This window comes from Danio rerio, chromosome 25 (genome assembly GCF_052040795.2).
Source record: "Danio rerio strain M-AB ecotype USA chromosome 25, GRCz13ab, whole genome shotgun sequence".
Taxonomy (NCBI): domain Eukaryota; kingdom Metazoa; phylum Chordata; class Actinopteri; order Cypriniformes; family Danionidae; genus Danio; species Danio rerio.
Window position 1 is genome coordinate 20629731 of NC_141045.1, and position 12538 is coordinate 20642268.

General features: G+C 35.1%; 1 protein-coding gene across 36 annotated transcripts in view; it reads left to right on the top strand.

The window, feature by feature from the left end:
• Nucleotides 1–12538, top strand: part of ppip5k1b (diphosphoinositol pentakisphosphate kinase 1b) — a 109024-nt gene that overhangs the window by 91779 nt on the left and 4707 nt on the right. For all 36 annotated transcript variants that reach the window (XM_087312113.1, XM_087312126.1, XM_087312131.1 and 33 more), the window contains 2 exons: nt 10378–10515; nt 11615–11725. In XM_087312113.1, coding sequence (XP_087168239.1) covers nt 10378–10515; nt 11615–11725 — 249 coding nt within the window. The remainder of the gene's footprint in view (nt 1–10377; nt 10516–11614; nt 11726–12538) is intronic.

Below are 12538 nucleotides of genomic sequence, written 5' to 3' on the forward strand. Positions count from 1 at the left end.
ACCAAAAAAGACTTTTATATAAAGTATTAAATATGTTTCAGTAGTTCAGTCCTTTCTCCTTGTGTTATTTCCTTATTACCCATAATTGTTATATTTTTATGTTTGTATTGTTTGTGTTTTTACCAAAATATGGTTTAATTCCATGTCAACAGCTCCTTTAGAAATATTTTTCCAGGAAAAAAAATAAATAAATAAATAAAATTTCCCCACTGTATAACATAAATCTCCACTTCGAGAACTGCATACACCAAACACCACAGTTTTATTTATATCTGTATTCTGTATGTTAGTGAAGGGAGTGTAAGTGTGTTGCAAAGTTACTAAGGGCGTATGGATACAGTACATGTATTCTTCATAAACCATTCAGTAGGAGGCTTTCAGTTCAGTGCACATTACAAAATGAATGATTTGCTGCAATTAATTGAAAAGTAAACACACTGAAATATAGTGTTCCCACCGCCACTGTGCTAAACAGTTCAGCATAAAATCGTGTATGTGGCTAGTAGCAATAAGGATCGTGTTTTGTCAGCATTCATTCAGACATTTTTGTAATCACTTCTGTTTTTTATCATATGGCTGTTTGTGTTCAGACACCAATGAAGTTTATCTAGCAGTTTTTAAATTGTGAGTTTTTAATTTTGAATGTACTGTTTAGTGTTTCCATCTTACTGTTGTAATTTTGAGATTTATCGCTCAATTTATTTTTAACTGAAACTTAAAAGGCCATGAACACTTTGAATAAAAATGGGAGTTTCCATGTGGGCACGTGCTGATTTTCACAGAGGAAAAACAAACACACACACAGGGGAGAAAGACAGTTACTGTGTTTGATGACGGTAGAATGTTTGATACCGCATGTCGTATAAGAGAAAAAAACTTTGCATTTCTCTGTAACTCAGATACACTCAGTAGGTCAGAAAAAAGGTGTGTGTGTGTGTGTGTAGACGATTCTTTCACAAAATGCGAGGAGAATTAAACACGACGGTCTGCAATAGTTTGCTTGCAGTGTTCAAGTTTACACTGAAAGCAGCATTTACAGCGGACAGTCCATAATATTGTTGTGATATTAACGTAAACTAAGTTTTGTCTTTAAACACTGAAAAAATACTGCTGACGATACGAACCATAATTTTGCCATCTGAATAAACAAAGAAAGGGCACTGAAGGGTACTGTATTTCTGTCGCATGTTGCGTGCAGAGAGAAAATGAAAACAAAACCTTCACTGCAGCAAATTATAAAAGCAACACTGACGACCTATATCTCCAAACAAATTCTTTTCCCACTTCTTTTGGCAACACAACGTGGCGTCTCTCTGCCATCTGAACACTGTTTTAGGTACAATCTTCGAAGCTAGCATGCATAATATTGAAGTTGCAGCGCTGATTGGTTTGAACCTAGTCTTACTCATGCATTAATGCAGCACACTCAGAGACGTAACACGGTACTCTCAGGTACAGATGCCCAGTCTACACGCTGGAATACACGCTAAGATCTCATGGCCGTGACGCAGCTTCAAAAATTCATTTCAAACCGGAAGTACGAATTTTCTCGAAATAGCGCAAAAACAACCAGTTTTCAATTTTTAGTGAAATATATGTGTCCTAATAGTGTTTTTAGCAGTGTGGGACACATATACGACTGTCAACAGCTCAAAAAATGTGTTTTGGTGTTTCGTGACCCTTTAAAAACATGCAGTTCTGAAAAAAAGTCAGATTTGTGAGATATAGCAGGAATTGTGAAATCTCACGACTGCAAGAAAAACGGTCTCAATTGTGAAATTCAGAATTCTACTTTTTGATTGTAATTTTTTTAACAAATACTTTTTGACAAGTCGCCATTATTGCCTTTTTCAGCAGGCGGGTTTAAAGGGATAGTTCATCCAAAAATGAAAATGTACTCCCTGTGAAGTTGTTCCAAAACTTTTGAGTTTCACGAAAGAAGACATTCTGAAGAAAGCTGAAAACCTGAACCCATTCACTCCCACAGGTGGAGAAACAAATACTATGAAAGTCAATGCATGGTTACAGGTTTTCAGCTTTCTTCAAAAAAATATTATGTTGTCTTCAATTGACATACATCTTGCCTCGTTACTTCATATTTTTCAGGTATGTGTGCTCACTTAGACCATTTCATGTCACCAAGCCATGTTTACTGAATTTTCAGCAGCTCCAGGCACATAAACAAAAGTGCCAGTCTCATTGGTTTTTGACGCAGCACGTCACATTGGTGGACATTGTGTAATGAAAGGCTAAAATGCTTCACGTGTAACAGATGCTGAGTGTCTTGTCACTCTGCTGCCATTCTAAAAAAGTGGTGCACTCATAGAAAACAATGAAATAGTTCTTCACTGACTCATTAAGTATTGGAGAAAGAAAGCTGACAGACATAGCCAGTAATTATCCGAAAATGTGGATATTGAGTAATATCACACAGTTTTATATAAAATAGCTGTTTATTTATTTATTTATTTATTTATTTATTTATTTGTTTATTTTTGTATATAACTACTACAATTTTACATTTTATTTACTTAGGAGACATCCCACATGACGGGTCAAGATTAGCTCTGGCATTGTTCAATCTAAAGAAATGTCATGCTTTATGATCTTAGTTTTAATAAAATGAATAGGTAAAAATCAAGGAACTTTAAACGTAGCAAACTATGACACCTCTGCATTGTGAATCCAGTCATGAATGTTTGTGAATTCACCATTAGGCCTTTATTTTTAGTTGGTTTGGTGATTTGCTCAATTGTCTTTTACCTCAGTAGTGGCATTGTGGATGAAAGAATGCGTTCAATAATCTCTAACCATTAGATTACTGCCAACAAATTGAGTTTTGAGGCTGAATTTGTCAGTCAGATTTTTTTTTTTTTGGTTAGAAATGTATGCAAAAAAATTTTAGAACATTTTGATTTTTAAAGAAAATGTTAACAATTAGCTGGGGTTACATTTTCGAACTAAGAATGGAATTATTCTCACCCTTCAAGTTTTCTGATAAAAGAATTCTGTCTCTGTTGGGCATGTAAAAAAAAGCACATGTCTTTTTCTCTGTCAATTGTAAATGTGGAGAATCTGTAGGGAATCTGCTTCATGTGGTGAGATTTAAGTGTTATTTTTTTTTTTTTTCCAGAAGAGCTTAAAAAATTGAACTCTACTTATTTCAGTTGACAGTTTGACACATTTGAGGGAAACTCAAGCGTGAAAAGCCTTCAGACTTCAGACAGGCCATGCATGTGTTCCTCATCAATGCGTGTCAGTCATTTTTTTCCGTCTTCTGGCATATTTGTCAAGACTGAGGAAGATTCTCTATTGACACAAATGACACTTGCTCTTTTTCCACTGATGTAGAGTCAGCAGTACATCAGCATTGTGATCATTTATGGCAGAATTGGGAGCTGTAATAGATTGTTTAGTTGAACCTGCTGTCGATAAAACATTTCTGATCAATTTCACAATCCAACTAAGAGTGAGTTGAGGAAAAAAAATGTTGAGGCTATTTGAGGCATAGATATTAAGCGGGAAAGTTTGGTACAAGGCCAGTTCATTGTGATATAAAGACCCCAGATTTATAAAGGGACTAAGCCGAAAATGAATGAATGAATTTTGATTATTGTAATTGTTCCATTGTAATAGAACTTTGCATTGTTGATGCATTTTATTTTATTTTTTATTTATTGCTTTGATTTTTTTATCATTTGCCATCAGGATCCTTTTACAATTATTGCCAGTTTAGTAATATTAAATTTTGGCATTTTAATTTCTATATAATTCATAATTATTGTAAATTAATAGTGCCTCTTGTAATATAATACACAATTATACATTACTAAATAATGCATTATTGTTTTGTTATCAATTATTGCAGTTGGTTATTTTTTTAATAAATATGAATTATTGTAACTTATCAGGCCCATTTCTTTCAGTCTAAATGCATGCATTGGACAAAACCAAGGGTAAAAAATTGTATTACATATGTTTCATAAATAAAAAGTGCATGTTAATTGGCTGAAGTGCTGCACGCACAGTGTGTAATTGTGTGAATGACTCAAAATGTTATGAGGTTCGAGCAGACCTAATCTATTCAGATGCTTCATGTAGAGACAAACAGCATAAACAGTTGCTAATAGTAATGCTTAAGCTTGTGTTTAGAGTCTTTACTTCTCTTAATTGCTCTCCGAAAATAGTTGTAGCTCCTGACATAGCAAAACCGAATAATTTGAGCTCATTAATTGTATGTTGCTGAGTCAGTCTGGCAGTGGATGAGCTGCAGTGTCCTCTTATCACCTCCTCCTTCAGCTCTGTCATCTCCTAGTCACACTTTTCATACTTTGTGCCTCTTATTCTACTTCTGAATCTGACTCTGCCATTCGGAATAACTGACTACTAAAAATCAAGCAAACAAAACCAGCAGGGACATTCAATGAATTGCATTTTTTATCATGTTAAATCTGTTTTTCATTTCTTTTTATTGGATTTTTTTAACAAATTAGATTTATTAGATTTTTCATTTATTAGTCATTCATTCAATATTAGTATATTAATAAGAAATTATTTTTCATCTTCATCTTTATTTTACATTTTGAAATATCCACTGTCTTTAAAATTTCACAAATGAAAAATGTATCTGGCTGAAATTTAAATATATTAGTTTGTTCATTTGATTATAAAAATTAGATGCAAAGATGCATTTTATGTATCAGTTTACATATTAAAAGGGCACCTATTTTACCTGTTTTTCAAGATTTAAGATAAATATTTTGTGTCTCCAGATGGTGTCTGTGAAGTTTCAGCTCAAAACACCCATCAGCTTATTTATTATAGCTTTCTGGATATTGGAATTTCAGCTCTGAGAACATTATAGTTGTTTTTGTTGCCTGTGCCTTTAATGCAAATGAGCTAATTTTCCCTGTCCACCGTTCCCACGTGCCTGTCATAGCCATTTTCCGCTGGGTTAAATAAATAGCACAATGACAGACATGAAGGAAGCAGATCTTGCATACCATTTGTTAGAAATACTACAGTAAGAACTATTCCAATGATTATTTGATGTATTTGTTGTGGAGTTAATTTAAGCCTTTCTGCAACGATGAGTCGCATGCAATGTCGTTACTTTGCAATGTTTTTGCACAGTAAATTTAACAGAATACATGTTAATATCCCCTACCATATGGATATCTATTATATTAATGTACGAAATAAACCTGATATAACGTCCACAAACTGGGATTGAAGCATCTTCTTTTATAATTGTACTGACATGTAGCTGTGGTAATGAATTATATATCGATTTCATTTATTTTTAAAAACGTTTTAAAAAAAACGTTTTAAACTTGTAAAACTCATTCTTGAGGTCCAGATGAGCTGAACAGATCCTTTATTTCCGGTTGCTTTGCGCAAGTCCTGTCTTGTTGAAATGATTATACGTGTTGCTGTGGAGACATACGCAGCTGTCAATCAATTCGGTGGGCGGGGAAACGGCACTCCTACATCATGTTGCGGTCAGCCTCAAATTTGGAGGGAGTTGGATGCTATTTTAATGTCATGAAATTTAAAAGAAGAAACATAATCTCTTTATATCACCCAAGTATAACTGTGGACACACTACACACAGTTCTGTCCAAACCTCTTACAAAAGATGACTTCATCATAGGTGCCCTTTAATTTCTTCATGCAATAATGCATATTAAAAATCTATAATGATATCAAAAACTAATGCTGCTCTTTAACTTTTCTCCTCTCTTTTCAGAAATTTTAATTAGTCTCATTTTTATCATAGTAAACATTTTATTAAAATTACTTTTTTTTTCAAATATAAATATACATATATATATATATATATATATATATATATATATATATATATATATATATATATATATATATATATATATAATTTTATTTATTTATTTTTTTTTTTTTTTTGCTTACATTTAAAAACAAATACAAACATGATATTAAACACTCGAAAGGTACAAAAGCTGTAACTGGGGCTCTACCTTTTCAAAAGGTACGCTTTTTGAAATTGTACTAATTAGGTACTAATACTGTAAGTACAGTACCATTTAAGTACATTATGGACTCTTTAATGTATCAATATGAATAATTTAGGTACCATCATGAACTCTTTATTAGTTAGAAATGTTTATAAAAGTACCACCGCAGTAATATATTTGTACCTTTACTCCAGAGAGTGTAAAACTCCTCTTTACATTACCTCCTGTCCTCTGTCCACCCAGAATTGCTCTCTCCACGTGTTTTCTTTCTCCAATACTAACCTTCACTTCTTCCATGCCTTCAGCCCTTCTGTTGCTTCAGGCCTTTTTAGCTCATTACTGACGTAAAAGCACAAATGAGTGTGTGACACTTCAGCTTATCTGTTCTCTTTCATCTGAATTCTTGTGTTTTTTTCTCTCTCTCTTTGAGTACTTTCTTTCTGCTCTATAACAGTTCGTAACCTCTTCCTCTTCTCTTACCGCATGCTTGTTCAAATGACTTGGTGAATGTCAAGACTTGTGTTGCCTTCTGAGTGGAGTAAGTATAACACTCTAATGAAGTTTTCTTGCACTTGTTACATGTTTAGCAGAGGCTTAAAGCCATTTGTTATTTCCTTTAGAAAAAATGACAAGTAGGCACAAAAATGTGTGGTTTGAAGGATAGTGGCAAAAGATAAAGATTAAAAATAACACTGAATCTGACTTCTGCATTGCTGCACTATGATGCTTAAAGGGATAGTTAACACAAAACTAAAGATTCTGTCATCATTTACTCACCCTTCCAAACCTGTCTGAATTTTTTTTATCTGTTAAACACACAAAATATATTTTGAAGAAAACTGGAAACCTGTAACCATTAACTTCCATCGTATTTGTTTTTCCTATTATGGAAGTTAATGGGTGCATGTTTTCTGATTTCTGCAAGATATCTTCTTTTGTGTTATGTTATATGAAACAAATAAAGGTTTGTAGCCACTTCAGGGTGAATAAAAAGCATCTAAGTTTTCTATTTTGGATGAACTATGTCTTTTACAAAATCTTTTAATAGATCTAATGATTTAAATATGCCTGACAGTATACAGTATTTGGGAATATAAACTATGTTTAATTACAATGTAGTGGGCATCTTCTGTAAATAGTGTTTTAAAATGTTTGCACAGCATGGATGTTAATAAGAAATGTTTCCTGAAGCAAATAAAACTACTGATGAAAATTCAGTGTGAAATATGTACAAATCTAAACCACCTTTTTAAATCAACTTTGATTAATAGACTTAGACTCAACACTTTACAAAAATTATACAAAGAGCAACTTTTTAATGATAATGTAAAATATGTTTTGAGCTGGGTAAAGGCACAATGTGTCATTTATTTATTTTTTTTCTTATAATATTCAAAAACCACTGGAGCAATATTATATTTTTTGCTGACTTATCCCAAATCTTTTAAAGAATGTTCAAATCCAGATAAATAAGCATTTTTTAACTATTGACATAGATATTGCATCACTATGCTGCTGATGTCACACATATACTTAATTTCAAGTTTGGTTTTTATAGAAAACAGGAAAACACCAAAAGATGCTTTAATATGTTGTGTGGTTCTTATCTGGTCCTAGGTCAGTCCTTGTCACCTTACTCTACCAGCTCAAATCAAAACATATAACCAGAATATGCTGTTTTTTTATGAGTTTTTTTATTTTTTCAACAAGTCAACTTGTGCACCTGGTATAACGTTGCATTTTCAAGTGGATGATTGTCAATTGTCAATTTAACTGGGGTTACATTTTCGAACTAATCAAAGCTACAGTGGTTTTAGCTTGTTCTCATTCTGCTACTTCTGGACATTGTCAGAAATGCATTCAGTGACCGAACGTGTGATCGTTATTGGATGTGTTTTAAGAATATGCACCAAAATAAAGTCTTTGTACTTTATTGCACTGTACTAAAATATATGGATTACATTCATGGTCTTTTCATTCATTCACGTTCCTGCTGGCTCTTAAGCCACACATTATGAATTAGTTAATTCAGTGACATTCACTCTATTGAAAAGGATGTAAAGCATGATGAAACTAGAAATGTAAAGTTTGTAGATAAACATTATGGTGGCTTGAGAAAGCCTTGTCTGGAAGTTTGAGGTAGTTTAAAAGTTTAAATAATTGGAAGACGTTTTTGAGAAGTTTGAAACAGTCATAACTACATATAGGTTAGCATGTTTCCAATATAGATTGGCATGTTTCTTACTACGCTGTTGATAGGGGAATGGTTGCTAAGGTGTTGCTAAGCAGTTGCTTGGGTGTTTTGACTGGTTGTTAGGGCGTTGCTAGGTGGTTGCAATTTGTACTTAGCGGTTACTAGGGTGTTCTCAGTAGTTGCTAAGGTGTGGCTAGGTTGTTTTATGTTTCAACTTCTGTGCTAAGGAGTTGCTAGGTGGTTGCTAAGATGTTACTTAGTGGTTGCTAAGGTGTTGCTAGGTGGTTGCTAGGGTGTTTTGATTGGTTGCTAGGTGGTTTCGTAAGGCATTGCTAGGTGGATGCTAAGGTGTTGCTAGGCGATTGCTATGGTTATGCTAGGCGGTTATTAAGGTGTTGCTAGGTAGTTGCTAAGGTGTTGATACTTTGTTGCTAAGATGTTGCTAGGATGTTTTGAGGGATTGCTAGGTGGTTGCTAAGGCATTGCTAGGTGGTAGCTAAGGCGTTGCTAGGTGGTTGCTAGGCGGTTGCTAAGGTGTTGCCAGCCAGTTGCTAAGGTGTTGCTAGGCGGTAGCTAGGGTGTTCTGAGTGGTTGCTAAGCAGTTGCTAAGGTTCTTGTTAGGTGGTTGCTTGGTGGTTGCAAAGGTGTTGGTAGGCCATTGCTAAGGTGTTCAGAGTAGTTGCTAAGCAGTTTCTAACATAAATTAGCCTGGTTTAAGTATGAATTAGCATGCTGCTAGCATGTTTCTGGTATAAACTAGCATGTTGTTAGCATGAATTTAGTGTGATTTAGCATGTTGCTAGTATCAATTAGCATGTTGCTAGTATCAATTGGTATGTTGTTAGTATGTCTAATTTAAAACCAATAACATTTTTTTATAATGGAAATCTATGGAACAGTTGCTAGGGTGCTGTAAATGGTTGCTAGGGTGTGGCTAGTAAGTTGAAAGGTCATCAGTGATTGGCAGATTTGTAGTCTGAGTTAAATGAGCCCAACCATAAGTCTGTATGACAGTCTGGCACAAAGTTATGTGGTCACTGGTCACAAAGTTTGGTCCAATGTTCAATAAGATCTTTCAGAATTTTCTGGGTCAGTTTTCAGAAAACTGTAAGTCGGATCAGTTGGAAAAGAAAGCAACTTAATTCAGTATAGTTTGGAGGTTTGGAGTTAGTTTGGTGGTTGTGGTATAACCAGTCTAGGAGGAGATGCGTTCTTTAAATAGTCTAAGAAGAAGACGTTTATGTAGTGTAACAGTATGTTGGCTTTCTCAAGTCACCATAATAAGAAAATCCATAAAAATAAAAAGATGGTCACAAGAGATGCAGTTATGTTTTATAAACGATATTGCATCTCAACTAGATCAAATCACTGAAAATGTATCCTAACAGCAGGTGGAAACAGGATCTCACTGATTGAATGATCCAGTTGCAGAACTTCTCAAGTTAACAGTTCACTGAAGGACACACTGTTCAGTCTGAAAAACTGCAGAGGGCAGAAAAGAACTACAGAGCACCCAGCTTTGGAGATAAATAAAGCTTTTAACAATATGCAAATCTCACTTATAAAGTTTTGAATTAAACTGCCTTTCTTTCTTTCTTTTTTTGTCATAATTGAACCGGGAAAGGGTACCACTTCCATTTTGCACTTTTCTCTATCATCATCTAGTTCCATTAACACTAACCTAAACACATTATTAGCAAACAAAGAAGCAATTAAACTCATTTCAGTGAAGCGTCATTATAGCGCGAGTCTCCTTGTTTTTCAAATGAGTTTCTCTAATCTCTTTATTGGTTAGTTAAACACGTAAAGCTCCTAATTGGTTTATTAGTCTGTAGTAGTCTTACCTAATTCTAACCTAATTCTCTTGGTGTTAAACTGATTATGCCTTACATAGGAGATTCCAAACACTTAGTGGACTAAAGTTTTCATTTTCATCAAATTAATAGTGAAGATATCAATGGGTCACTAGCCAACATGGTACAATGGACTGCTGTTGCTGCCATCTTTGGATTTTGGGCACCAGTTGTCACCTAAATCAGTTCTCGAGACCCAGTGTCTATATGAAGTTGGCTTTATGCTCTTTTCATGTGTTGAGTACAAGAGCTCAAAGTGGGATATAAGTAATGAGGGCTGCTGCTGAAAGAGTTAGTCTTGGACCATGTGTTAGCGTGTCTTCTTTTGCTTCAGGGTTTGAAGGTTATTCGCTGGTGCCCTCCATCTATCCACTGGAGACCCTACACAACTCGCTGTCCCTCAAGCAGGTGGACGAGTTCCTGACCACACTGTGTAAGAACGGGAGCGAAACACAATTCAAGAGGCTCAAAAGTAAGTGGATGAAAACATTGTCACTTGATCATCATGGCATCTAATTTTTCTTGAGGATGTTGATCACATTTGAATCAAATCACAGTTCATTTACACTGAATGGACACAAAACATGTGGTTGCTAAAATGGTCTGGAATAGCCAGTTGCAGGTACAAGCGTTGACCAGCTTTAAGTCCATGCTACACCATACCACCAACCAAAGCCGACAATCACAAGATTACAGCAAAAGACAATTTGTCTGCTTTTGTTTAATAGTGTATGGGTGTTTCCCAGTACTGGGTTGCAGCTGGAAGGGCATCCGCTGCATAAAACAAATGCCGGATAAGTTGGCAGTTCATTCTGCTGTGGCAACTCCTGCTTAATAAAGGGACGAAGCTTAAAAGAAAATGAATGAATGAATGAATGAATGAATGAATGAATGAATGAATGAAAAGCATGTACACCTAGAACAGGGATCACTGAACTTGTTCCTGGAGGTTTTGGAGGTTGTGTCCTGCAGATTTTAGCTCCAACCCTAATCAAACACACCTAAACAAGCTAATCTAGGTATACTTGAAAGACCCAGGCAGGTGTGTTGAGGCAAGTTGGAGCTTAAACCTGCATGGCCTGCATGAACGAGATTGGTGACCACTGACCTAGAATGTGTTGAAGGTAAGTAAATCATGGGTTAACTTTTACTTTTGCGTGAACCCTTTAATAAAGTACTTTGTATTTTGATTCCTCATTGGCATTTTTAGTTTGATGAACCTTTATCATCCATGTATTTTTAAAATAATATTGATACTGTGTTTGACCATTGTGTTTGTTTAACCTGTCGGCAGAATCTCTTGCTTGACATGTTTATCTAGACCTTATACCTCTTTTGCTCCACTGCCTTGTGTCTGGTGGTTTTAATTGCAGAAATTTACATTCGCAACTTGCATACACATTTTTACACCACTCCAAGTGGGATTCAAACCAGTCTCTAACATCACAGTGTTAAAACATAGATGCACAATTTGCACGTTTAGTTATGCTATGTCGGAAAACCAAAATATAATTTGGGCTTACGATTGTACAGTATATAGTAAACATGTAAACAATTTCTTTTCTCTTTAGCTCTGTCTGCCATGTTTGAGTCGCACTCCCAGCCATCCATAGATGTTGATAGTCTGGAGACCCCAGTGACCACCCCGGTCCAGAGTCAGCCAACTGCACAGTCTTTATGGTGTGAGTATACTTCACTTTACCATGGTATATATTAACATGCTGTTGTCTTTTTAAAACCATCTCAATACTGCCACAGTAATTTTTAGTAGGGTAAGATAAGACATTAACCTCATATTGAGTGCAAAACAAGTAGTGAAGTTATTGGGTTCATTCTAGCTTTTAGCTCTGCCATTTAGATAATTTCTGTTGGCTTTTAATGTTGCATTATTTCCCCTGAGAGTTTGGTGATTTATGTTCGGTCTGGCCTACAGCAGCAGCTTTCACTAAAAATCTAGGTTGCGTTTGTCTCTGCTTTGTCTGCCTCTTGTAACCCATTTACTATAATATCTTTGTTTGTGAAAGCAGGGCCAGGAACATGCTTTAAGACAAAAGTATCTCAGATTATGGTGTAATTGTTCGTTTTTTGTATTAAGTAACATTAGGTCCACAAGGCTCTGTATGTAGGACAATATAGAAGGATAATGGTTGAATAAAAAAAAAACTTTTCATCTGTGGTGAAAAAACGTTCGTGAAATTGATTCTGAGATTTTTTTAAATGCATCCCTGTTCTCTCATGTTTCAATTCTGAGCTCAGTTTTGAACAGCATATGGCGCTCCAGGCTAGTTTTTAGTTTTTATCTTTTATGTCATGAGATTAATGTAACAGCTCACTATGAACACTGTTGTTATTAGGGGTGTCGAAATTACTTGTTTCTTCAGTGCACCGCGATGCAGATGGGGACAATTCGATACCGGTTCAGTAATAGATCATAACCGGTTATTATGTACTGAAGTCATTTATCTTCTATGGGCGATGTCGCAGTAGAATATTAT